The sequence below is a fragment of the Vitis vinifera genome, chromosome 5, assembly GCF_030704535.1.
Source record: "Vitis vinifera cultivar Pinot Noir 40024 chromosome 5, ASM3070453v1".
NCBI classification, from domain to species: Eukaryota; Viridiplantae; Streptophyta; class Magnoliopsida; order Vitales; family Vitaceae; genus Vitis; species Vitis vinifera.
Genome location: NC_081809.1, coordinates 23,586,314 through 23,610,340, shown reverse-complemented (window position 1 = coordinate 23,610,340; position 24,027 = coordinate 23,586,314). Strand labels below are relative to the sequence as shown.

General features: G+C 36.2%; 2 protein-coding genes across 3 annotated transcripts in view; one reads left to right on the top strand and one right to left on the bottom strand.

Annotated features, from left to right (window-relative positions):
* The window catches only part of LOC100250847 (isoleucine--tRNA ligase, cytoplasmic), a 31,514-nt gene extending 21,515 nt beyond the window's left edge, over positions 1–9,999 (top strand). Inside the window, exons 10-27 of one of the 2 annotated variants that reach the window (XM_002263146.4) lie at positions 76–165; positions 1,495–1,628; positions 2,183–2,342; positions 2,513–2,596; positions 2,721–2,933; positions 3,572–3,697; positions 4,411–4,548; positions 4,663–4,766; positions 4,893–4,956; positions 5,888–5,976; positions 6,069–6,210; positions 7,155–7,218; positions 7,309–7,376; positions 7,737–7,859; positions 8,290–8,355; positions 9,283–9,394; positions 9,508–9,599; positions 9,694–9,999. In XM_002263146.4, the coding sequence (XP_002263182.1) occupies positions 76–165; positions 1,495–1,628; positions 2,183–2,342; positions 2,513–2,596; positions 2,721–2,933; positions 3,572–3,697; positions 4,411–4,548; positions 4,663–4,766; positions 4,893–4,956; positions 5,888–5,976; positions 6,069–6,210; positions 7,155–7,218; positions 7,309–7,376; positions 7,737–7,859; positions 8,290–8,355; positions 9,283–9,394; positions 9,508–9,599; positions 9,694–9,798 (1,974 nt within the window). In that variant the 3' untranslated portion in view covers positions 9,799–9,999. Of the gene's footprint in view, positions 1–75; positions 166–1,494; positions 1,629–2,182; positions 2,343–2,512; positions 2,597–2,720; positions 2,934–3,571; positions 3,698–4,410; positions 4,549–4,662; positions 4,767–4,892; positions 4,957–5,887; positions 5,977–6,068; positions 6,211–7,154; positions 7,219–7,308; positions 7,377–7,736; positions 7,860–8,289; positions 8,356–9,282; positions 9,395–9,498; positions 9,600–9,693 lie in introns of both variants that reach the window. The other variant, XM_010652231.3, reaches the window with a different exon arrangement.
* Positions 10,000–10,989: 990 nt separating this feature from the next.
* LOC100255986 (biotin synthase, mitochondrial) lies at positions 10,990–22,506 on the bottom strand. Its single transcript, XM_002263089.4, has 6 exons — positions 22,037–22,506; positions 20,318–20,497; positions 20,020–20,126; positions 15,041–15,246; positions 11,640–11,779; positions 10,990–11,425 (listed from the first exon to the last, which is right to left on the bottom strand). The coding sequence occupies exons 1-6, from the start codon at positions 22,238–22,240 to the stop codon at positions 11,117–11,119; spliced, it is 1,146 nt and encodes a 381-aa protein (XP_002263125.1). The 5' UTR covers positions 22,241–22,506; the 3' UTR covers positions 10,990–11,116.
* Positions 22,507–24,027: the final 1,521 nt, after the last annotated feature.

The following is a 24,027-nucleotide window of genomic DNA, read 5'->3' as shown; positions in this document are numbered from 1 at the left end:
TGCTATATTTCTTTGGTTTTTGTCTATGTATAATAATGATAATTAACTACCTCTGAATGCTATATTTTCTCATAGGTGACTGATCTGCATCGTCACAAGATTGATCATATCACAATTCCTTCTAGTCGTGGTCCTGAATTCGGTGTGCTTCGACGTGTAGATGATGTAAGACCTCTAAATCTGGCATGTTTTGTTATTGTTATTTTCATATATCAAATTTGAACTGTATCTAAATAATGCTTTTGTAGAATCAAAATTAGCATTTTGATTTACAGAGTGGACATGAAGCTAAAGCTGAAGATCTGTTCTTGTGATTGATTTTCCCTATTGGATCCTTTGACCTGGCGGCTAAATATCTGCCATCTTCTGTATTTCTGCACTTAGCTTTTGCTGCAAATGGATTAAAAGTACAAGTAATTCCCAACATGAAATTGAAGCAATATGATTCCCCTCAATGCCGACCCTTCTAAAATACTATAGTTTACCTGGAATAATTGGACTCTTCAAAACTAGTGCCTTTTGGCTACATTTCTATGTTCTAATTTCTATTTTTAGAATTAATATTTTGATTTTTTCTAAAGTCATGTTTGATAACACTAGTATAAATTATCTTCTGATTCTCAAAATTTAATAAATAAAATTGACATTATGAAATTATGCTATCTTTGTGTTCTACGTTGCTTTTTAAGACTTAATACTGAACATGTTTTTCTTGTTTATAAAAACATGTTACAAAATGGAAGTATCAAATGTGTTTACTGTTTATAAAAGTTGAAAACAATTTTTCTTTTTTTTTTTAAAAGAAGAAGAAACATTATGTTCTCTGTTTTTTTTTTACAGGATGCTTTTGAAAATGAAAAGAGAATGATACAATTTGAAAAGAGTTCAGCAAAAACAAAAGTGTTTCCAAACGGCATCAATTTTATGATCTAAAATTAAATTTGATGAGGATTCTTTGATTTTCTCTCTCATTTTTAAAACTGAGGGTTCTGAATTTCAAGTAATCTACAATGTTGTCTATATTTATTTTTGGCGCTTTTTGGCGATTGTTTTACATCATGTGTAGTTTGGTGTGCCCCCTTACGGCACTTTTCAATACAATTTTTATTTATCTGTCAAAAATAAAATAAAAATTGTTGTTTACACATTTGTATTGAGTGTCCTAATTCTGTTCAAAATTCTCTTACTTTGCTTTGCTTATTGATCAGCTCACTGAAAGGGTTATGTCGTGGTTTATCGATGTCTGATGTGTTGTGAGTAGAAGAGATTACAGATAATTTGCCATTTATTTATTCATTTATTTTGATGTAGAGCTCTTTCTACTTATGTTCTCTCATTTTTCTGTCGAGTTTATAAGTTGTGTTTTCACTCAAGAGAAAGAGAATAGGGAGTACATTAATGCAGCATTTAAAGAGTGTTTCAAATTCGCCATGTTTTAACTATCCTATCATTTTTGTTCATGATTTAATCAGATGCATCTTTTTACCCCTGCAGGTGTTTGATTGCTGGTTTGAGAGCGGGTCCATGCCTTATGCTTATATTCATTATCCATTTGAGAATTTTGAACTTTTTGAAAATAATTTCCCTGGGCATTTTGTGGCTGAGGGGCTAGATCAAACTCGTGGATGGTTAGTTTCTCTTCTTTTACATGTATTTTTCATAGTACTCACCAGATATTGAAAGACATGTTTATTTTAGTTCATTATCTAATTGTGAAAGTTATAAAATTTATTCCTTGAGACCTCTTATGACTTAATGAATCAGCATTATTCCTTTCTTTTTCTATTTTTTCCTAATTATGTGTAGAATTTTTAGCTAAACCAATCGTTAAAGGTTTGCGTAAGCTTTTTCCTTGTTAACTATCATCTGCTTTATATGCATGATGTTCTGTGTGATGTCTGCTAGTTTGGGTTTGGAGCATCCCGTTTCTGATCCCTCATTATAATTTATGATGAATATTCACATGTTTATGTTGTGCAAGTATGTCTGGCATTTGGGCAACCCAAATTATTTTAATGATCGCGTTTAGGTGGACATTTTTGCTTCGTCTTTTTTCACCCAAATTATTTATTTTAGTTTGGTCATCCCTTCCTAGTTTCATATATCATGTTTCTGTTGTCTTATAATAGAAATTGGTTTGGTTGTGGACATTTATGCTTTGTCTTTTTTCACCATACTGCAGGTTCTATACTCTCATGGTGTTGTCTACTGCATTATTTGGAAAACCTGCATTTAGGAATCTTATTTGCAATGGACTTGTCCTGGCTGAGGATGGAAAAAAAATGAGTAAAAGATTGAAGAACTATCCTTCACCTACAGAAGTCATTGATGAATATGGGGCTGTAAGTTCTTCCCCCAAATAACGTCTTCATACTAATGGTTCTTGTTCTTTCCTTTTAGTTTTTCTTTCATTGCATTGCATCTACTAGCTTCTTCTAGTTTACCTCTTGGAGTTTGTAAAACTGACTATGCTTTTATTTCTCAAACACATTGTGACTTCTAATTTGTGCAGGATGCATTGCGGTTATACATTATCAATTCTCCAGTTGTGCGTGCAGAGCCTTTACGTTTCAAAAAAGAAGGAGTTCATGGTGTTGTGAGTAGTTACTTTAAACTATCTTTTTAACTGTTGTAAGTTAGAGAGTTTGTTTAGTTTCACCTTTAACCAGTCTTAGTAATCTTAATTACTATTCTAACCTCTTACTATGATGTCTTCTTAGGTCAAGGGGGTCTTTCTCCCTTGGTATAATGCATACAGGTTCCTTGTACAGAATGCAAGGAGACTTGAGGTTGAGGGGGTTGGACCATTCATTCCTATTGATGGGGTTACTCTTCAGAAATCATCTAATGTGCTTGATCAATGGATCAATTCAGCCACTCAGAGCCTTGTTCATTTTGTCCGCCAAGAAATGGATGCATATCGACTTTACACGGTTAGCATCTGCTTTAATCATCATTCTGCAATTAAAAACTCAAGTAATTTTTTGAAGTAAATTTTTTTGAAATAAACTAATCCCCTATCATTTAGAGTCAAGGAACCTTAAAGAGTGAAGGGTGCTAAAAATAGACCATGAGGGAAGTGGATAAAATCACCGCTCCTCCAACAATAAGTGCTTTTGCTGCTATGATGTTGTGCTATTGAGTGCTGAGGATATGATTAATATTTCCTTTTATTCTTGGATGAGAACCCAAAAACTAATTTTTGACAAAAAGAAAAAGAATCATTGCTACCTGGAAAAGCAACCAAAAAGAAAAAAGGTAATAGAAAAAGCTTATATAGAATACTTGATACGAAAGCAAATGGTCACTCCACAAAATGGAGGATGATGGAGAGCTTCCAGCGTCCTAGGACTCTGATTAGCCACTGTTGGGTCTAGACCCTAGCCACCATCACAAAGTGTGTTAGATACCTACACCCTACCCATCCAGTCCAGGTCTCTGTGCTTCCATTTCCAGAAAATGTAGTTTGATTTCATTTCTTCATATTAAATTATTCATCAATAAAGATGCTGATTCATGTATATATGTGTGTGTGTGTATGTATGTATTTATCCATCTTGTCCTTTTGTAGGTGGTTCCTTATCTTGTGAAATTCCTTGACTACCTCACAAATACATATGTGCGGTTCAACCGTAAGAGACTTAAAGGCCGTACAGGAGAAGGCGACTGCCGGACAGCTTTGTCAACTCTTTACTATGTATGAATACAGTAGCCTTTTATGCTGTTTTGATGCTTATGTATAGTAGGTTGCATGCAATACATGTCAAGCAGCATGGTTTTTTTTTTTGTGATCGTGATTTCTTTGTGGTTTAATTGATTTCATTTGCAATCCTGAAAACTGCACGTATGATTCTGGATTTATCGGGGAAAGAATCCATGTCCATCTGCAAGGATTTTTCTCCAGGATAAAGGTTTTCTAAGTCACCTTTTTAAGGGCCCCAGTTCCCTAAAAGGAGAAAATTGGGCACTGGAAGAATGTTTTATAAGTAAGCAGAAGCCTTTTTGGAAAATCCTGCTACTAGGATGATCATGGGTTAGGTCCTTTAGTCCTGCTACTATAAAGTGACTTCTCTTGTCCCAGAAGCAAGGTGACATTTTTTATCTGAAGATTAAATTTATATTGTGCTTCAATTTTATCTAATGTGAATTATTGAATTTTAGGTGCATGAATCTGGTGTTATTGCATTTTTAGATTTTTTGGGCCTAACATCAACTTGTATTTCTTGTACATTAGGTATATACAAAGTGTTCTCTACCAATTGGGGATTCTCTTGCAATCATCATCTGCCAACTATCCTGATTATTATTAGTCATTACCTATTTGAATATGCTACTTTGAAATCCTTCTATTGATTATCACCCTTTTTAGAAAATCTTCTCTACTCTTATTAACATGTTGGTGGTTTTTAGGTGCTTTTAACTTCGTGCAAAGTAATGGCTCCATTCACACCGTTCTTCACTGAAGTTCTTTATCAAAATTTACGGAAAGTTTCCAATGGATCAGAGGAAAGCATTCACTATTGCAGTTTCCCTCAAGAAGAGGGACAGGTACTGCTGATCACCTATGAGTCATGTAGTTTCTATGTGATAAGATTAAGGCTCAGATGAGACTCTTCATGTCTTTTCTTCACACAACCTTTTGAAATTCTAATGCCATTTTAGAGAGGAGAACGAATTGAACAAAGTGTTGCAAGGATGACAACTATAATTGATCTTGCTCGCAATATTCGTGAGCGTCACAATAAGCCCGTGAAAACACCACTCAGGTATGCTTATAGTTTCTCTTATTTGCTCCTTTCTCTTTAAGCATGCTATTTCTTTTTTAGTCATGTATTAATTTATTTTCTTCCCTTTAATCCTATCCTTTTCCATTCTTTGCTGAGGAACTGCAGGGAGATGGTAGTTGTTCATCCAGACCAAGAATTTCTTGACGACATCGCTGGAAAGCTAAAAGAGGTCTGTGAATTAACATTTCAGAGATCTTTAGAAATATCAAATTAATCAATTTTTTTTTTTTTTTATGGATAGTTTAAGGAGGCAAACAAGGGTTTACATAGTGAGCTTAATCTATCCTTGTACTGGCGAATGCTATTCCTTGTAATAGTTGCTCACTTTCTGGTCATATTCAACATGTCTAGGTTGTTCATTCTTGTAATGGTTTATCTACTCTATGTTCAAACTAGAAATTTTTTCTCAAGGTCTAGTATATAATTTTGTCATTTATTTTTCTGGGGTCCATATCATCGTTGTTTACCTAATTTTTATCTTGGTTCCTGTTTTTTATATTTTTATTTGTTGATGTTATTTTTAGGGTAGTTTTCTAGTCCAAGTTTTGGTTTTCATGTGTGCCTTCTTTTCTGCTTCTTCTTCTTCTTTTTCATCTTCATTTTTTTTAAAGTTCAATTTACAACCTCATGGTATTACTGTTGCAGAAGAACCTTTGCCAAATGTTCTTTGTTGAATGTAGTATAATCAATACAGGTGGTTTCCATGGCATTTTGGAAATTGATTCAAGTGGTTTGTGAAAGGCCAATTTCCTCCCAGTATACTCCCTTAAGTTTACTGGTAACTGATTGGCTCTTGTGCTATTTTCCAAATGACTCTTTGAAATCTGACTACTAGGTTAGTGCAACTAAGAGTTAAATGGCTTCATCTTAGTGTAAACATAGAAAATTTGGATATATGTTTTTGTTAAACCTAGAAAAACTGCTAGTTTCTCATTCTTTTTTAGCAGAATGTTGGCTTTAATCTAGTGGATCTAGAAATTTGATAGTTCCTGTTTTGTTTTCCCTTTTCTTGTTCTTTGCTTCACAGTGCACTTGTATGCTTTGTGTGGCTTTGTTTTGATGCTTATTACTATCTTTTGCCTATCAAAAATGTTTTGCAGTATGTGCTGGAGGAACTCAATATTAGATCTCTTGTCCCCTGCAATGATCCTTTGAAATATGCTTCTTTACGCGCAGAACCTGATTTCAGGTATATAATGAGTAATTTGTTTTCATTAAAGACAGTTTCCCTTTGTTGTTGCTCAGTACTTGCACTTAATGCTGTGGATTGTTTTCTCATAGCGTATTAGGTAAGCGTCTGGGGAAATCGATGGGAGTTGTTGCCAAGGAAGTCAAAGCAATGTCCCAGGAAGATATTTTGGCTTTTGAAAAGGCTGGAGAAGTTACAATTTCTAACCATTGTTTGAAGCTGACTGATATTAAGGTGCATCTTCTTGTCTTATTTTCATTTGTTATCATCTTTAGGAGCCTTACAAGACACAATTCTGACAACTCATTGAACAATTACTGAAATAAAACCTATGAGCATTGATTAGATGTGTAAGCATTTTGGTGAAGTCTCTCTCTTAATTTTTTTATTTATAATATATTTACTTTTGGGAAGAGAAGTCAATATTATTACTCAATTAACTTTAGAACATCTAGATAACATAGCTCCTCTTGCACCTTCACTCACAATCCTGTCCAGAAGCATTTCTAACAATATTAGGAAAAGGTTTTTGATCTCAAAAAAGGGAATGATCTAGACCTTAAAATTTTATTATTATTACTGCCTTTCTTCTTTGAGCCACAAAATTGCCATGCCAACCAAGCGAAAATGTCTCTAACTTTCCAAGGAAGAAGCCAAGCTTCTCAAAGAGGGAGAATATGAAAGACCATAAACTGACCATCATACTGTCTGCTGAGATAACACCTATTTACTGAAGTTCAACCTTTTTCTTGTTACTGGTTAGGTATTAATTGCCATAATTTTCCTCCAAACAGCCTCTCAAGTGAAAGAAGTAACCTTGGAAAGCACTTTTGAGCTCAAATTTCTCTACTAGGAAAAGATTGCAGTAATGCCTAAACCTTCTTATCTATTATATTATTAAACAAGGTTACATAATTCCACTAAGCAATAAATAAAATAAACCCTTAACACAACGTATCAGAATAAAATAAGGACAGACAAGTGTAATCCTTGTAAACTAAATAAGTGGACTAATATATTATGATAAAAGAGATACATGGTGGTACAATTGTCACTTGTGCTAGAACAAAACCATCATTAAGTTGGCAGTGGCCCCTTTAGAAGATGCTTTTATTTTTGTTTGACAGATTGACTAGATTACGTTGATTGATTTATCCGTTATATCTTTGGAATTTTAGGTTTTTCGGGATTTCAAACGTCCTGAAAATATGACTGCAGAGGAGATTGATGCATCAGGAGATGGTAGGGGATTGTCAATGACATCTTGATACAATTTATCTGGTTTTCTCTGGGTTTTTTCTTTATTGTCTTCTTCTTTGTTTGATGATTTAGGTGATGTTGTGGTGATTCTGGATTTGCGACCTGATGAGTCATTGTTTGAGGCGGGGATTGCTCGTGAGGTAAACTACAGAATATTTTAGCGAATACTTTATGGTAGATGCACATCCATACGTATTATAGTAATACATGACAATATAAATATTTGGTCTATTGGAATACAAATTTTGGGTTTTTCTTTGTCTCATTTCTCCTTTTGTACTTTCTAGTAAATTTGTTCCTATCCTTGATGACTGGAATAATGATAACAAACACTGGATTCATTAATTTTTGGATAGCAATATTCTTTCCCTAGACCATGCAAAATTGGGATCACTATTTAATAATTCCCTGTTTTTACTTTTCATTGAAGTCTAGTTACTCATCTGATAAAGAAAAGACATCTCTAATGCTTGTGTTGTTTGAAACTTCAATGATTGTAGGTCGTTAATAGAATCCAGAAATTACGGAAGAAGGCTGCCCTTGAACCTACCGACATGGTTGAGGTTTATTTTGAATCTTTGGATGAAGATTTATCAGCTATGCAACAAGTTTTAGATTCACAGGTAATGTCTTGAGGTCTGGTATTCCCTTAATATTTTGGGTGATATTTCTAGCCAATTGAGTCAGTGAATGTATGGACTGTGCACATTTATTACTTAGCATGCTAAATAAGTATCTTGATAAGCCATTTTGAGAGACACAGTCATGACACTTGAAATAGTTTTTATATGAGAAATTTAATCTAGCATAAACATAGATAAGCATTGTAAAATGACTACAAACAACATGATTGCATCATATATCGAGTGATTTTATTATCCAACATAAACATGGATAAACAATATAAAAGGGCTACAAACAACACTATTACATTGTATATTGTTAACTGATATAAAAGTTCCATTTTCAAGTTTCCTTTCAACTATTGTCCAACTCAATCGATAACTAGAAATGTTCGAAATATCAGAACTAAGTTTCCTTTTTCATGTACAGGAAGTCTACATTAGAGATGCACTTGGTTCTCCTTTGCTTCCTTCCTCCATGATTCAGCCGCATACTGTAAGTTGATGTCTTTTTATTGCTCCTGACGTAGTAGGATGTCACTTCCTTTTCTTTAAACTTCCAGGTGGGTTTGTAAACAACATGACGGAAGAACCTGCTTCAGAGTTTTCATAAATATTTTAATTTCAAAATAATTCCTAAGATGGTCTTGCATAACCTGCATTTTTGAGGAAGTTGCAAACCACTATGACACCAAAAAAGAAGTGTATGCTGCATGCAAGCAGTGTGTTTTTTCCTTCAACTGCTTCCCTCTCCATTTTCCCCTGTAAAGATGTTAAAATAGCAAACTAAAATTGATTATGGTATGCTGATTTGAAGTTGTTGCTTGTGGCTGCCTCTGGAGATTAGCTTATGGTCCTTTCTTTTTAATGTGATGTGAAAATAAGGGGCCCAAAAATTTGAATGATTGAGGACCTAAATTAATAGAGTCCCAATATATGAATATTATTCTGATGGAAATGCATAGTCATCCTATTAATACCCACCATCATAACATGCCAGAAGGCACAAAATGCTACCTTTCACTCTACCAAAAATGATTAAGATGAAATAACAAAATAGCACAACCTGCTTTTTTCCTCAAGTGGTGGATGTGCCCCTCAACCTACATCTTTGTGCATTAAGAATGATAAATAGTTGTGAACTAAGAGCATCAAGTACCCTGCTTGTCTTGGCCAAACCGCTAAGTTATGCTTTGGATGGACTCTTCATGGTTCTTGCTTTGAGCTCCTACCATTGGTCATCCCTTGAGTTTCTTTTTCTACTTTATATACCAAGGAGGCAAAAGAGAAGGAAGAAAAATGATGTATATGTTAGTTTGTTTCTACTTTTGCTTCTGACAAAATTCTCCACATGCTATTAAAGAATTTATTGGTTGCTTGAGCATCTTGATAATTTATACGTATTACGCTGTACAATTTTCAGGTCATCCTTTGCGAGGAGAGTTTCCATGGTGTCTCTAAATTTGATTTTGTTATTAGGTTGGCAAGGCCAACATTAGTATTCAACACGAATGCTGTTCTTGCTTTATATTCAGGTTGGCCTTTCTTTTCTCCAACAGACATTTTATCTAGTTTCTCTACTAAGAAGAACCCACACTTGATTCTTCTCCTCTCTGCCTTTTTCTGAGATGATCTTCAGTTGTTGCAGGAAACACAAAGTTTGCACAAGGTTTGCAGGCTTACTTGTTTTCAAGGGATCATTATAACTTGAAGTCAGAGTTTCAACTTGGAAATTCCAAGGTTTGTTTCACCTACCAACTTTAAGATGCTTCTGTAAGGTGTTCAAAAGAATATTACAGGTTTCATGATTTCCTGGTTTTGGCCCCCTTTGCAGATTAAGGTTGATTGCATTGAAAATCAGCCAGCAGTGGATGTGGTATTGGGAAAGCATGTACTTTTGACGGTCGGCGATTACTATTCGAGTGAGAAAACCGAATGATTTCACTCCAACTTGCCAGTCAATTTTTTTTTTCTTTTTAAATTATTGATTGTTAATCAGGAAAAACAGAAAAAATATATGTATACGAGCGTGCCAGTGCATTCATAACAGGCATTACAATTGCTATTTTCCATTTTGTTGTAGAAAAATACATTGTTCAAATGTTTTATTATGAAAAACTAGCCAGTTAATTTTATAATAGTTGCAATTGCATTGCTGCATAAGCATTGTAGCTTCTTTTCCTTTTTCATTAAAAACTTATGCCATGGTAGCCATGGATTCTTAGCTAGGTTTGAGGTTCTAATGCTCTGCATTTGATCAATGTTCTTGTATTTTGCTTTTGCTTTTGCATTAAAGGAAATGCAAGGAACGGGAGGCCATATTTGGTTCGAAAAAAAATGTTAAGGAAAATAATTTTCTTATATTTGATTTGGTTATAAAAAATAATGAAGTAAAATGTAATTCAAATTAGTGAGAAACTTTAAATTTAAAATTGTTGAATCTTTATATGAAAGGATAAGTGTAGCGTGTTTGAAATAGAATATAAAAATAATTTATTAATTTTAAATCTATTTTTTTATTTTCTTTTCCTTACTGTGCCCCTCAAGTTTTCTGAAAACCAAACCTTAGCTGAAATGATTGATACAACAGATTTTTTCTTAGAACTCAGATGGCAAATATATGACCACATCAGCAGGCATTGTTTGCTGAGGATGGGTTTGGATGAATCAAGCTAGGCCTTTAAAAACTTGGTTTTTGTTGGTAGGATGGTTTTTAACTTTTATGAAGCAAGTATGAGATGTACCTTAGCCCACATCAAGTCCACCTGTGTTAAATAATTCTTAATATTCCATGGAACATTTAGTGTACAAGAACCAAAGATGAGGGAACTTGACCTAAAAAATGCAAGTGATGGCATCATGAAGTTTCTTTTCTAAAAAGGATGCAGAAGTAAAAATAAAAAAATAAAAGAAAAAACAGTACCCTGAGAACTCTAGGAACAAACAACACAGCCATGGAGGTTGCACACATAAAGGAGATGAAGGGAGGGACGATTGCTCTAGATAAGGTACTGAAAAGTGAAAAGATAGGAAACCACATAATGATTTTTAGGTGGTCTGCTCGTGGAGGCTTATGTCAAAATAATGGGGGAACCTGATGCTAAAAACAAACCAGAACTGCAAATGAATATAAACATCAAAATTTGTAATTTATACTACTCTACAGAAATTCATCAATTTTAATTCCTCAAAATAAAACAATGAAAAATAACAGGGCTAGTGCACAGTTAAAGAATTACAGAAGTGATCTTAGATTCTTAACCTGAACCAGAAACAGCTTGCTCACAGTTCTCTGCTTCAGAAGTTTTCGCCACATCCTCATCAAAACTGGGGGCTTTTGGAATCAGCCCAAGCAGCTTGAACATTTGTTGATCAGCATCGAAATCATTGTTAGGAGTTGTCAACAGCTTGTCACCAGTGAAGATTGAATTTGCACCTGCAAGAAAGCACAATGCCTGCTCGGGGACTGAGAACCGAACTCTACCAGCTGACAACCTGACCATTGCCTTAGGCATCACAATCCGGGCTGTTGCAATCATCCGGACCATCTCCCATATTTCAACTGGCTGAACAAGGTTTGTAGAAACACAATGATGTTAAAATACACTACAAAATTTTGAAAGCAAACTGAAATTGAAAATCATTTTGAAATTGCTTCAGGAAATTTGACTATTATAATGGCAAAGCATAGTGAATGATCGCAGCTTACGAACTAATTGCTAGAAGGTAATTGCCGGATTAATTAAGACTACTTCCAAATTTTTTGAGAACATATCTTACCTTCTGATCTTCAAGAGGCGTGCCTTTCACTGCAAGGAGTGCATTGATGGGAACACTCTCTGGGTGTGTAGGGAGTGTTGCCAATGTATGCAACAAACCAACTCTATCCTCTTCTGCTTCTCCAAGCCCAATGATTCCTCCTGTAAATATGCATATAAAATTGTACCCTATCTATTTCAGATACATTTTTTTTTATAGGCTATCTATTTAGACAAAATTAAGCATCACTACTAAAAAGGGCACAAATAAGTCATTGACAAGAAACAATACATGTGGCATTAATGGTTCCTTCCCATGGTGGGCAAAGGTGTCGTCCTTAAGGCGGATTTTGGATGGATTGGGACTTCTCAGATCACACTGATGATATAAGGGGCTTTGGATCAAGGTGCTGGAGGTTGATTTATGGATGTTTGACATTGGTGATATAGGTTAGTTTTGCTGTTTCAATTCAATTGTAAGGCTAGGGATTGGATTCAACCTCTAGAGGACTCAAGACAGGGGAATATGCTATTCACCTTTTCATGCTAGTTGGGGGTGGAAGTGTGGGAGAGAGCGGGACCGGTTTTGCCATCTCAAGTAAGTGGATGACACTGACTTCTTACTGAAGCAGAGAATTTCCAATCTAAAGATTATAAGTATGGAATTTGCTTTGGTTTCAGTCTTCAAGGTTAACATTGAAAAGGACATCACGGAAGGGGTTACCTATCAAAAAAAAAAAAAGGACATCACGAAAGGGGTTACCTATCAAAAAAAAAAAGGGCATCATGAAAGGGGTTATCTACTAAAAAAAAAAAGGACGTCGTGAAAGGGCTTACCCTTAACCAGGACCACCTAGAGTGATAGGCACTCTGTTATGTTGCCATTCGAGTTAGTAGCCCTTCAGGTACCAAGGTCCTCTAGGTGGCAATATTAAGATTGTCAATGATTTATTATCCCGCTGTGAAGAAGTATCTAAGCAACTTGATGGATAGAAAAAGGGCGGTCGAATTGATTTAGGTCAATCTTGTCTAGGCCATATTCCTGCACAATTTCCATCCTATTTTAGGGTTCCAATAGAATAGTTTCCATGACTCAGAAGATTCAGAGAAATTTCTGGTTGTTAGGGTTTTGGAAAGGAGTTGCAGATCATCTTATTAGGTGGGAGGTGCGCAAGACTAAGAGATTCCCTAAGGATCATAATTCTTTTTGGCATGCTAATATTAGAAGTAACTATTGGCAGAATATGGGGGTCTAAACTTTATGGAGGGGAATTGAAATCCTTGCTGTGGAAAGTCATTTCCTATGAGCTCATTCAAATCATCTGTAATCAATCAGTAGAGATGAATCTAAAATCAGTTTTTGGGAAGACTTCTCATGAACAGCCAATCACTCATCAATTTTAGACAATCATTATCATCAGGTTTTGAGATTAATCTATGGAATCACATCATTTTTATTCATGCCCTCAGTTATATTTGTGTTTCTAGGAGGGAATCATTTCCAGCATTTACTTGAATAACTTCCCTCTGTGGAATCTCAACTTTCATATAAATCTTAATGACCATGAAATTGATGCCCTCTTCTCTCCTTTTCTATAACATGCCCATTTATCCCATTCCATTCTTCATTGGATAAGAGGCATTGGCCTTTGGATATGAAGGGTCTTTTTCATTAAAAACCTTGTCTTTTCCAGCCTAAGAGTGAAATCCTGATTGGCTTCAACCAACCAAGTAATTTGAAAGTCTTAAGTCCACCCACATGCCACCCAGGTACCCCCTCCCGTTTCTGAAAGTCAAAATCTTTTGTTTCCTTAGTAGCTTACAAGAAGGTAAGCAATATATATATTTTTTATTAAAAGACCCAACAAAACTATTAGCCCAAAGAAATCAGTTTTACATGTGGCCGAGGGGAGGTTAGTTTGCAATCTTTCTTCATTATCCTATTGCTTCTCAGTGGTTGAGTGTTGTCTAAGCTAGCATGTATTGATTGGCTGCCAAAGCTGAGATATTAGCTTCACCCAATGCAGGGTATGAATCTCATGGTGAAAAGGTACTTATCAATCACTATCTCTAGGACATCCACAGGTAGAACAGGCCCTTAGAGGTATGATCAGTGGATATCTAGGATTATTGAATTATTGAGGAACGGGGTTTGCTCCGTCATGTGGAAGGCAGATTGGCTATTCAGGAGACAGCCAGTCTAAACTAAGAGGAGAGCCTCACTGTTCTACAGGGGATTTTGTTACCCCATGAGATTCTTAGTAATGGGTTAAGTTTTGACGACATGTTTTCTTGAGTTTTCCTTGGTGAGGACCTTACACTCTTCTACTTTTTCCCTTTTTCTTTCCCTTTGCATTTGTAGGAAGGATCTCTTGTCCTGCTCTATATTTCATTAGTTTGTTGACATACTATTTTGTTTCTTAATATATTTTTCTTAAGAAGCAGATTATTGAATTAATAAAAGAATAACGGAAAGGAAGACTAGACTAGAAAGTTACCAAACCCCTCAAATAAACATGTGATTTCTCAATAAGTTTCCATAGATTCTGGAGATACGCCTCCTTTTTTCATTGAGAAATCCATTTAACCCCCCTCAGATTTTATTAAAACAAGTAGAATAATTGGCCTGATAAGGAATATCCTAAGGCATCACTAGTGTGTCGAAAATGAAAGTCTTAGCATTTTCTTCCCTCCTAATTGTTCATATTCTGGTAATTTAGCTAGAAAGTTACTAAAAACATAACCACAATTGTTGTGCAAGCCACACATGCAAAAGTATTATAGTGCATATGACAATGGATGCTGTCTTTTTCCACTTTCCATATATTAAAATTGTCTGCACAGCATATTCCCTAGACTGCCCCAAAAGAAATCAACCAAGTGTGTTATTTCTGCACTTTTTGTTGTTTCATTAAAAATCTTTTTCCTTCTCAGAGAAGGAAGAACCAACAAAATATTTCTTGTTTGTTCTACTGATTAATGTTTGCTTTTCTTATCCCTTTTTCCCCTTTTAGGGCAGGAGTCCTAATCCTTCCTTGTGCTTTTTTTTTTTTGATAAGTAAAAAGCAGTATATTAAACGAAAAGAGGAAACACCAAAAACCGGTGCCCTCTAAGTATACAGGGAGTATACACACCACCTTCCCTAACTAAGAGTCTATCCAGTCTACAAAACTTACAAGAGAAGAATGACTCTCTACTAGGGAACCCCTGACCCATGACCAAAGATTACATACAAATAATCCTTCCTTGTGCTTTTTATCCCTTTGATCCTGCTCCATCAATAATATTGTTCATCCTTTGTCAATAAATATAAGAAATTATCAAATAAAATTTTGGCTGGAAAACAAGGCCAGTTACTCTATAATTTGGTTTTCTACCACCAATCGTTTAATTTAGTATATTTTGGAGTTTAATAAAATTACCTGAACAGACGTTGATTCCTGCTTCACGGACAAGCTGAAGAGTTTCCAAGCGTTCATCATAACTTCTTGTTCTAATGATATTGGGGTAATACTCTCTTGAGGTATCAAGATTATGGTTATATGCTGTCAGACCCGCCTTCTTAAGTTCTATAGCTTGCTGCTTCTCTAGCATCCCCAAGGTGCAGCAGACCTCCATTCCCATATCTCTGTTGCATGCAGAATAATTTTTTGATAGGTAAGTATAGATTGTATTAAACGAAAGTAAAACCAAAGAGGTATACACAATGTATACAAAGCAGCCAAAAGGCCAAAAAACAGCACAAAGGCACAAAAACCAGAAACCGCGCCCTACATAAAGCCTAATCAATCCACAAAGTCTATCAATGATAGGGAACAATCCCCAAGATACTCTCTAACCCAATCCCAAAAACAATACAATAAAGAATGTTTAATTACTTGGTCCATGCTTTTTGTTTTCAGGAGACTGGGAGGAACTTGTGTTGGGGGCAATGCAAATTCTTCTTCCAAGACCTGTTTCTGACCATTGCCCGATTTTGTTAGACTGTGGTGGGATGAGAACAGGTAAAAGCCCGTTTAGATTTGAAAACATGTGGCTAAGGGTGGAAGGTTTTATGGATAAGATGAAAGAATGGTGGCAGTCTTACAATTTTAGGGGGAAACCTAGTTTTGTGCTTGCGAATAAGCTATAGGTTTTGAAATACGACTTGAAGATGTGGAATAAAGAGACCCTTGGCAATGTATCAGTTAAGAAGGATGCAGCCTTGGAGAAGTTAAACTATAGGGATAGTTTAGAAAGGTTTGGTTCTCTTTCTGAGGAAGATAGGAGTAGTCAACGGATAGCCAAAGATGAATTTAGTCATTGTGCCATCCTTGAAGAAATTTCTTGGAGGTAGAAGTCGAGGGCTCTTTGGCTGAAGGAGGGAGATAGCAATACCAAATTCTTTCACCGTATGGCTAATGCATGGAGAAGGAGAAATTTTATCAGTAGCACGACAGTTAGGGGTGTTCGGCTGGATAAAGAGGAGGAGCTTAAAGAAGGGATTGGTTCCTACTTTAAATCCTTGTTTGAGGAACCTTTAGTGAGAAGACCTGATGTGGAGTCAGGTCTTTTTAAAACTCTTGACTCCTTGGATAATGAGAATTTGGAGGGGCAATTTTCGGAGGAGGAGGTATCCAAAGCTCTTTTAGATTTGGGGGGAGATAAGGTGTCAGGGCCGAATGGTTTTATGCTGGCGTCCTGGAAGTTTTGTTGGCCTATGGTTGGGGGGGAAGTGATGCAGATCTTTGAGGAGCTCCATTAACAGAACGCTATTTTTCGAAGACTTAATGCAACTTTCTTAGTGCTTATCTCGAAGAAAAAATGGGCTAGTGACGTGCACGATTTTAGGCCCATCAGTCTTGTGGGGAATCTTTATAAAATTGTGGCCAAAGTCCTAGCAAATTGGCTGAAAAGAGTGATGGGAAAAGTGGTCTCGTACAGTCAGAATGCGTTTGTGGGAGGGAGGCAGATTTTGGATACAATTTTGGTAGCTAATGAGGCGATAGACTCCAGGAAACGAAATGTCGGTGCAGGTTTAGTGTGTAAATTGGATATTGAAAAGGCTTACGATCACGTAAACTAGAGGTTCCTTCTTTCAGTTTTGGAGAAAATGGGTTTTGGACCCAAGTGGTGAAACTAGATTTTTTTTCTGCATTTCAACTGTGAGAACGGTAGTTTTAGTGAATGACACTCCCACGATTTCTTCCCAACGTTTAGAGGCCTAAGGCAGGGAGACCCACTCTCACCTTATATGTTTGTGCTGATAATGGAAGCTTTTAGCAGTTTAATATCAAGAGCTGAGGAGAAAGGTTTCATTAGGGGCTTCAAGGTAATGGGGAGAAGTGGAGAAGGGGTTTTAGTTTCCCATCTGTTGTTTGCAGATGACACTCTTCTTTTTTGCAAGGATAACAGGGACCAGTTGGATTTTTGGAAGTGGGTTGTATATTGTTTTGAAGTGGTTTCAGGCCTAAAAATTAACATGTAGAAAAGTGAAATTATTCTAGTGGGGGGCGTGGAGGATATGGACAGAGCAACTGCGGTTTTTGGGTGTAAAGTAGGGAATCTCCCTACTACTTATTTGGGTTTACCTCTTAGAGCCCCTCACAATTCATGTAGAGTTTGGGATGTTGTAGAGGAAAGATTCAAGAGAAATTTGGCTACATGGAAAAAACAATATCTTTCGAAGGGAGGTCGTCTTACTCTCATTAACAACACTCTCTCAAATCTCCCCATCTATTTTATGTCGCTTTTTGTAATCCCAAGGAAAGTGAGACTTAGATTGGAGAAAATTCAAAGGGAGTTTTTGTGGGGAGATTTGGAGGAGAGAAGGAAGATCCACTTGGTAAGATGGGCGGTTATTTACAAAGATAAGAGGCATGGAGGGTTGGGGTTAAGGCATTTGAAGGATTTCAATCATGCTTTGCTTGGAAAATGGCTTTGGAGATTTCCTCTAGAGAGGGAGACTTTTTGGAGGAAAGTCACTGTTAGTAAATTTGGAGAGGAGGAAGGGGGTTGGACCACTAGAGAGGTGAGGGATTCTTATGGGATGGCCCTTTGGAAAGACATTAGAAAGGGTTGGGAGGAGTTCTTTCTTAGAACTAGTATTCGTATTGGAAATGGTAGACACACTAGATTTTGGTGGGACATCTGGGTAGGAGATTCTAAGCTGAAGGATCTTTTCTCTTTGCTGTTCAGAATTGCAACGCATATTTCTGCTGTAGTGGCTGATCTTTGGGGGAGATAAGGAGATGGTGGCGGGGGTTGGGAGGTGCACTTTAGAAGATCCTTTCAAGATTGGGAATTGGAGGAGATGACTTGTTTTCTGGATCATATTTCTGCAGTAAAGGTTCAAGAAGGGGAGGATTCTTTAGTTTGGAAGATTGAGAGGAGAGGAAAGTTTAGTGTTAAATCTTATTATAGGTCTTTAAAGGATGAGAATAGCCCTTTTTTTCCAGCCAAAGAGGTTTGGGGTTCGCATGCCCCTTTTAGAACTCGTTTTTTTTTGCTTGGGAAGCAGTTTGGGGTAAAATTTCTACTGTTGATATGTTAATGAGGAGGGGTTGGTCTATGGTTAATAGATGCAATCTTTGTAAAGAAAATAAGGAATCGGCGAACCACATCCTTATTCATTGTGGTAAGACAAGGGAGCTTTGGACTTAACCAATCCACACAATCTAACAATGACAAAGATCCATCCCCAATATACAATCTAACCCAGTCCTAAAAAAGATACAAGGAAGAATTTTTAATTGTTTGTTCCAAGCTTTCACAATTATCAAAAGTTCTCATATTCCTTTCCCTCCATAAGGTCCAAAACAAACACAACGGAGCAACTTTCTAAGTCTTTTTCCTCTTTCTACTAACAAAGGACCCGTACTAGCTCAAAATGACCTCTTTAACTAAAGAATGCATCACCCACTAGATACCAAAAAGTGCAAAAATCAATTGCCACAATAAGCAAGCTTTCGAACAATGAATGGGAATGTGGTTGGTCATTTCTTCTTCTTCCTTACACAAGAAGCATCTATTAGGAATTCCCCAACCCTTCATTTTGAACTAATCCAAAGTCAAAATCCTATCCCAAGTTGCTTCCCAAACAAAAAAACTAATCCTCGATGGCACCCAAGAATTCCAAACTGTGTTAATGTCTCCGTTCTCCTATTTGCCAAGAGGAGTAGAAAAAAGACTTAATTGAAAAAGTACCATCCTTTGTAGGTGGTTAAGGCATTGATGAGATGGTTTCCAACAAAATGGCCAGTGTAACAAAACCAGTTACTGAAATTTTCCTCCAGCTCCTAGACCATTTCTCATAACAAGAATACAGGAACCTTCCTAATGGTTGGGATTCCCAGCCGGTGAGAAGCACAACACATTGTTATGGTGGAATTTTATCCATCAGCTTAGCAGTTTCTTCTTAAAGTCTTACCAAAGAATTCTTCTTGAATCTTTTTTTTGATAAGTAAGCAAGAGGAAAAATATATTAATGAATAGGCCTATATACCAAGCTATGCAGGTTGTAAACAAGAGAAAACAAAAGGCCTAGCCAAAACGAAGGAAAATACAAAAATGGCTCCCTACCTCAATTAGACTCCAACCAATCTACAAACTCGAATAGAGACAAAGTGCCTTTGACAATGTACATCTAAACCCAATACAAAATAATCCTTCATGAATCATATAAAATACAAATACAAACTGTTGTATTCCTCAGCATAGTCTTCTCCTGTATTTTAAAAAGAAAAAAAGAAAAGTTCATGTTTGCCTAAAAGAAAACATGTTTTTAACCATTGAGTTGCTTCCAAGCCCATTTCTACATTAAATTTCTTCTAATGTGTTCCTCATGGTACCAAATGGCATAATTAGATAACTGTAAGGATTCTCGTCTAACTACAAGGTAATGAAGCATTCCCATACAAAGAATTGTTTATAATATACTTTTGCTTTACTCATCAATAAAAAAAAAAAAAAGGCATAACCATACAAAGAAAATGACTATATTCAACCACCACTGCTGATATGGTTATTCATTTATCAGGAGAAAAAAAACACCTTGCTGATAAGGTGTTATTATACAAAGAGAACAACCATTGTTGACCACCGTTGAGATGGTACAAAATAATCATGTGAGGGACTTTGTATGTGTTGGACATCCCTCCATTGTATGTCCATGTATTACCTCTATTGCACAGCACACTGACAGGTGATATATAACAAATGCATACACAACAAAGCATGAAGCTATGTAGCTTCAGACATAACAAATGCACAGGCTCTTTGGCATTCAGGAAATTTAACTTCTCCTTAGACCACAATGCCTCCTCCTTTCTAAGTTCTCAATTTCATTTTTTTTACCTTTTCTTTTGTTTGTATGTAACCCCACCCTAAGTACTTAATATAGTTATGAGTAATGACCCATTACCTTATTTCTTTAACATATTCAAGTATCTGATTGAAGTTGGTTTTCCTTCCTACTGTGTCTCTCCATGCAGCACCCATGCAAAAGCGTGTGCTGCCAGCTTCCTTTGCCTGCCAAAGCACACAAATATATCCAAATGATGCTACAAGAAAATGACAACACATCAAATATGCATATCTCCTAGTCAATGGTAATAATAAAGAAGACATATATGACTTTGACTCATAAGTGTATCCAAAAATCATCTCACAAAACCGCCCTTAAAATGTCATCAAAGCATCAAAGTACAAAGAAACTGCACCTTTTGTGCTGCCTGCAGAACAGCATCCTTGTTCATAAGCCTTTGGGCCTTTACTCCAGTGCTATACCTGGAGGACTGAGGACAATATGAACAATCCTCACTACATCCACCTGTTTTAACAGAGAGAAGAGTACACTGCTGCACTTCCCTAAAGTTATGAGCATGTCTGTGAACTTGAGCCTAAAAGAGCAGGAATCTCATGTCAAATAAACAACCCCAGAATCAGATAGTACTATTAAAAAAATACAACAATAGTAAAAAAATAATAATAAAAAAAAAATTAAAAATTAAAAAATTAAAAATTGATAGGTAACAAAAATAACATTGATTAACTAAGGGTGAAATTAGCACTATTGTTCAAGTAAAACATGTCTGGTACAGAACACCAAACTCTAGTTCTACCAGAAACTCTGTTTTTTTATGAGTAAAAATTGTATTATAAGTGTAACATGGGTTGCAACCCTAGTACATGGAACATATACAGCATTTCTCTAAAGACATAAAAAGAAAAAAAAAATAGAGAGAGAAGCATCTGAAGAACTGAAACAATAACATCTGAGACTCCTTGCTTAACCCTAACATTCATCCACAAACTCACCCTGCTAGCAGGCCAAAAGTTGCTACAACGACTTAGAGGATGCCTAATTAATCCCAAACACGGAGAGAGACAAAGACCACATCTACCAAAGACTCCTCTTCCGTTGTTTCTAAATGGCCCCACCACAGGTCTCTCTCCCTGCACAGTGGGGGATGTGCGGAAATGGGAAGGGAAGGGAAGTGGAATTATACAACCTTGGTGCTTACTCCATTGGAAAATAGATCCAAATTGAGATAGGGAGCATTTCTTAGAAGTGTCTTTAAACTTTTCTAAGCTGTGGGCTTTGGAGATGCTATTAGGGCCAAGTTGGTTTCTCTTGTTTAAGCTTTTTATTGAAGGTTCCATTTTGAAATGTCCCATCCATTGGAGGAAATTTCTTGATTGAGAAAGACTGTAAATATAACAGTACTTCATATAAAGAAAAGGCCCTCCCTTTTATGGCCCACTATACTCAAGTTAGATTGGAGCATTAGCACGCTGGATTTTAAATTTTCTTTGCCTTTTTCTTGTTATTTCTCAGCAACTGAAGAGAAAATTAAAAGACATGAAGAAAAAAATAACAAGCACAAACTTCAATCCTGCAATTACTGCAATTAGAGACAACAAGCCCGGAATTGAACTAGAAAGTTATAAGAAGATTAGATCTCATAAACAATTATGCTCTGTTCGGTTGCCGAGGAACTCAAAGGAAAAAAGGGGGAGTTCAACCATCTTGTTACATTACCATTTGGGTAAGCCAAGTTCACATGTCCCTCCTCTCAGAACCTAATAAACAAGGAGAAAAGACAAAAAGAAAAAAAAAATCAAATATTTTCCCTCCATTTACCTAGCAACCAATCAAAGGTTCTACGAAATTATGAGAACAACCCACATCATCAACAATTGGGCTCTATTTGGTTGCTGCACAGTCTAACTCTTGTATGTAAAGTTACGTTCGCACAAACATTTGGCTAAGCCTGGTTAAAATTCTCTTTTTTCCACTCAGAAAACCCCAAAAAAACCAAGAAAACACCAAACCCTTTCCCCATTTTCTCAGCAACCAAACACAAACTTTTAAATGCAAAAAATAAAAAAATCAAATCCATTAGAAAAACAGAGCAAGAGAGAGAAAGAGAGCAGACCCCATGGAAGAGGAGATCGAGAAGGGGGGAGTCGTAAATGGACTTGATCTCGGGTCTGGTCCAGTCGTTCCTGGGGCCATCTCTGATGGCCCTCTCCGCCTCAACCGCAGCAGCTGAAGAAGAATAAGAAGAAAAGGAAGAAGAGGATTGCAGAAGAATAATGGAGGGCCGGAGGTAAGCTCGAGTAAATCGAAGCACATGCATTTTGGCTGTGTAGCTGGTTTCTTTGGTGGGGTTTACGCTCCAAAGGAAAGAGGAAGGAGAAGAGAGAGATGGGAGGTTTGGGCACTTGGGAATCTCCGCCGTTTCTTCAACTACTCACCAGTCACCAGATTCACCACCTAACTCTTATGGCTGCGCCAATTGCCAATTGGAGGCCGCCCCCCCACCCACACTGACCCAACCACCGCCCACATTGCTAGTTAGCATCCTAATTTTGAATCCACCTTTCATTTCTTATTTCGTTGACCAATTTTCATATTTTAATTTCCATATGACTTTAAACTAAATCCACTTTAATTTTTATTATCTAATATATCCGAATTTATATTTAGTATATCACGTTGATGTGAATTTTGGGTCAAAATAGATCGATAAAACACAAAAGTATAATTTGTAGACCTTTTCTAAAACTTATATTAATGCTTTTTTCCAATCGCGTGAGTGTCACATTATCATTCCATTAAAAAAAATGATGTTTCAATTAAAAAATAAAACAACAATTTTCAATTGAGATTTCATTTTTTAACTGAAACCCTAATTAGCAAGTGAGGTTTTAGGTTCAAAAAAATAAAGTCGTAATAGACAATTGAAACTTTATTTTTTAACTAACGCCTCAATTATCGATTGAGGCTTCAACTTTATTTATTTATTTATTTATTTTAAATTAAGATATTGTTCCTCCGTGACAATAAAATGGTCACTTTGAACATAAGTTTGATAAAATAGTTAAATTTATTTATTTATTTCATAATTGAGCTATTTTGGCCAAAAACTTAAAGGATATTAATGTATTTGTCCATTTATTTTATGTAAATGAGAAAATAAAGGCTATGTTTAATTAATAAAAACACCCAAAAGGGGGGTGAATTGAGTTTTTTAACTTCTTTTTCAACACAGCAAGTTCAAGCACAATATAATAATAATAATAAAAAAAAAAGATAGAGTTAGAAAATTCAAACTCGGATTTTATAGTGGTTCGACACTTCCTTGCCTACGTTCAATCTCCTAATCGAGTGAGGGTTCTACTAACTTGAAGTTTCAACCAAGCTTTCAATCTTCTTACACTTGGATTTCGGTTCCAATAGGCTCTTACACAATCTCTTCAAGATTGAAACCTCTTGAAGGCTTTAACACTTGGTTTTTACAAGAATGAATCCCTCAACCTAGCGCAAAGATAGCTTAAATACAAAACAAAGCTAGGATGACTCACAAGGGGTGCACTAAGGATTTGCAAGTGATGATTTAATGTACTAAGAAAGAAATGAGAGCTTTTAGGTCAAAAACAGATAGGTGGACAATTGATTGCAAGTGTTCTCTTGTTAAAAATTGAAGTGGAGCTCTCAATTTATATGTTTTTAAGCTCGGGAGCCAAAAACAGCAAAAGACAGCCTCGATCGGTCGAGTTAGGGGTCGACCGGTTCACTAGCCGTTGGAACATTTAATACTTTGGCAGGTTACCGTTGCCTCGACCGAGAAAGGGTAAACCTTAATTAGAAAGAGGAAGGTATTGGATGAGAGATAGTGTTTTTGGCGTTCCTCTACCGAACAAGGGCAACCGGTCGACTGGTTCCCCAACCGGTTGAGCCTGTTGAGCCGGTTGACCAGAGCCTCAACCAGTTTAGCCTTTTGGCCCTGAAAACCTATCTTTTTCAATTCCTTTCTTTTCTAACACTTAGGCAAAGTCTTTAGGTGAATTAATATGCCAATTTTAAAACTTTTTGCCTAAGGTACATTTGATAAAATTCGGGTTTTAATAAAATCGAAATTTT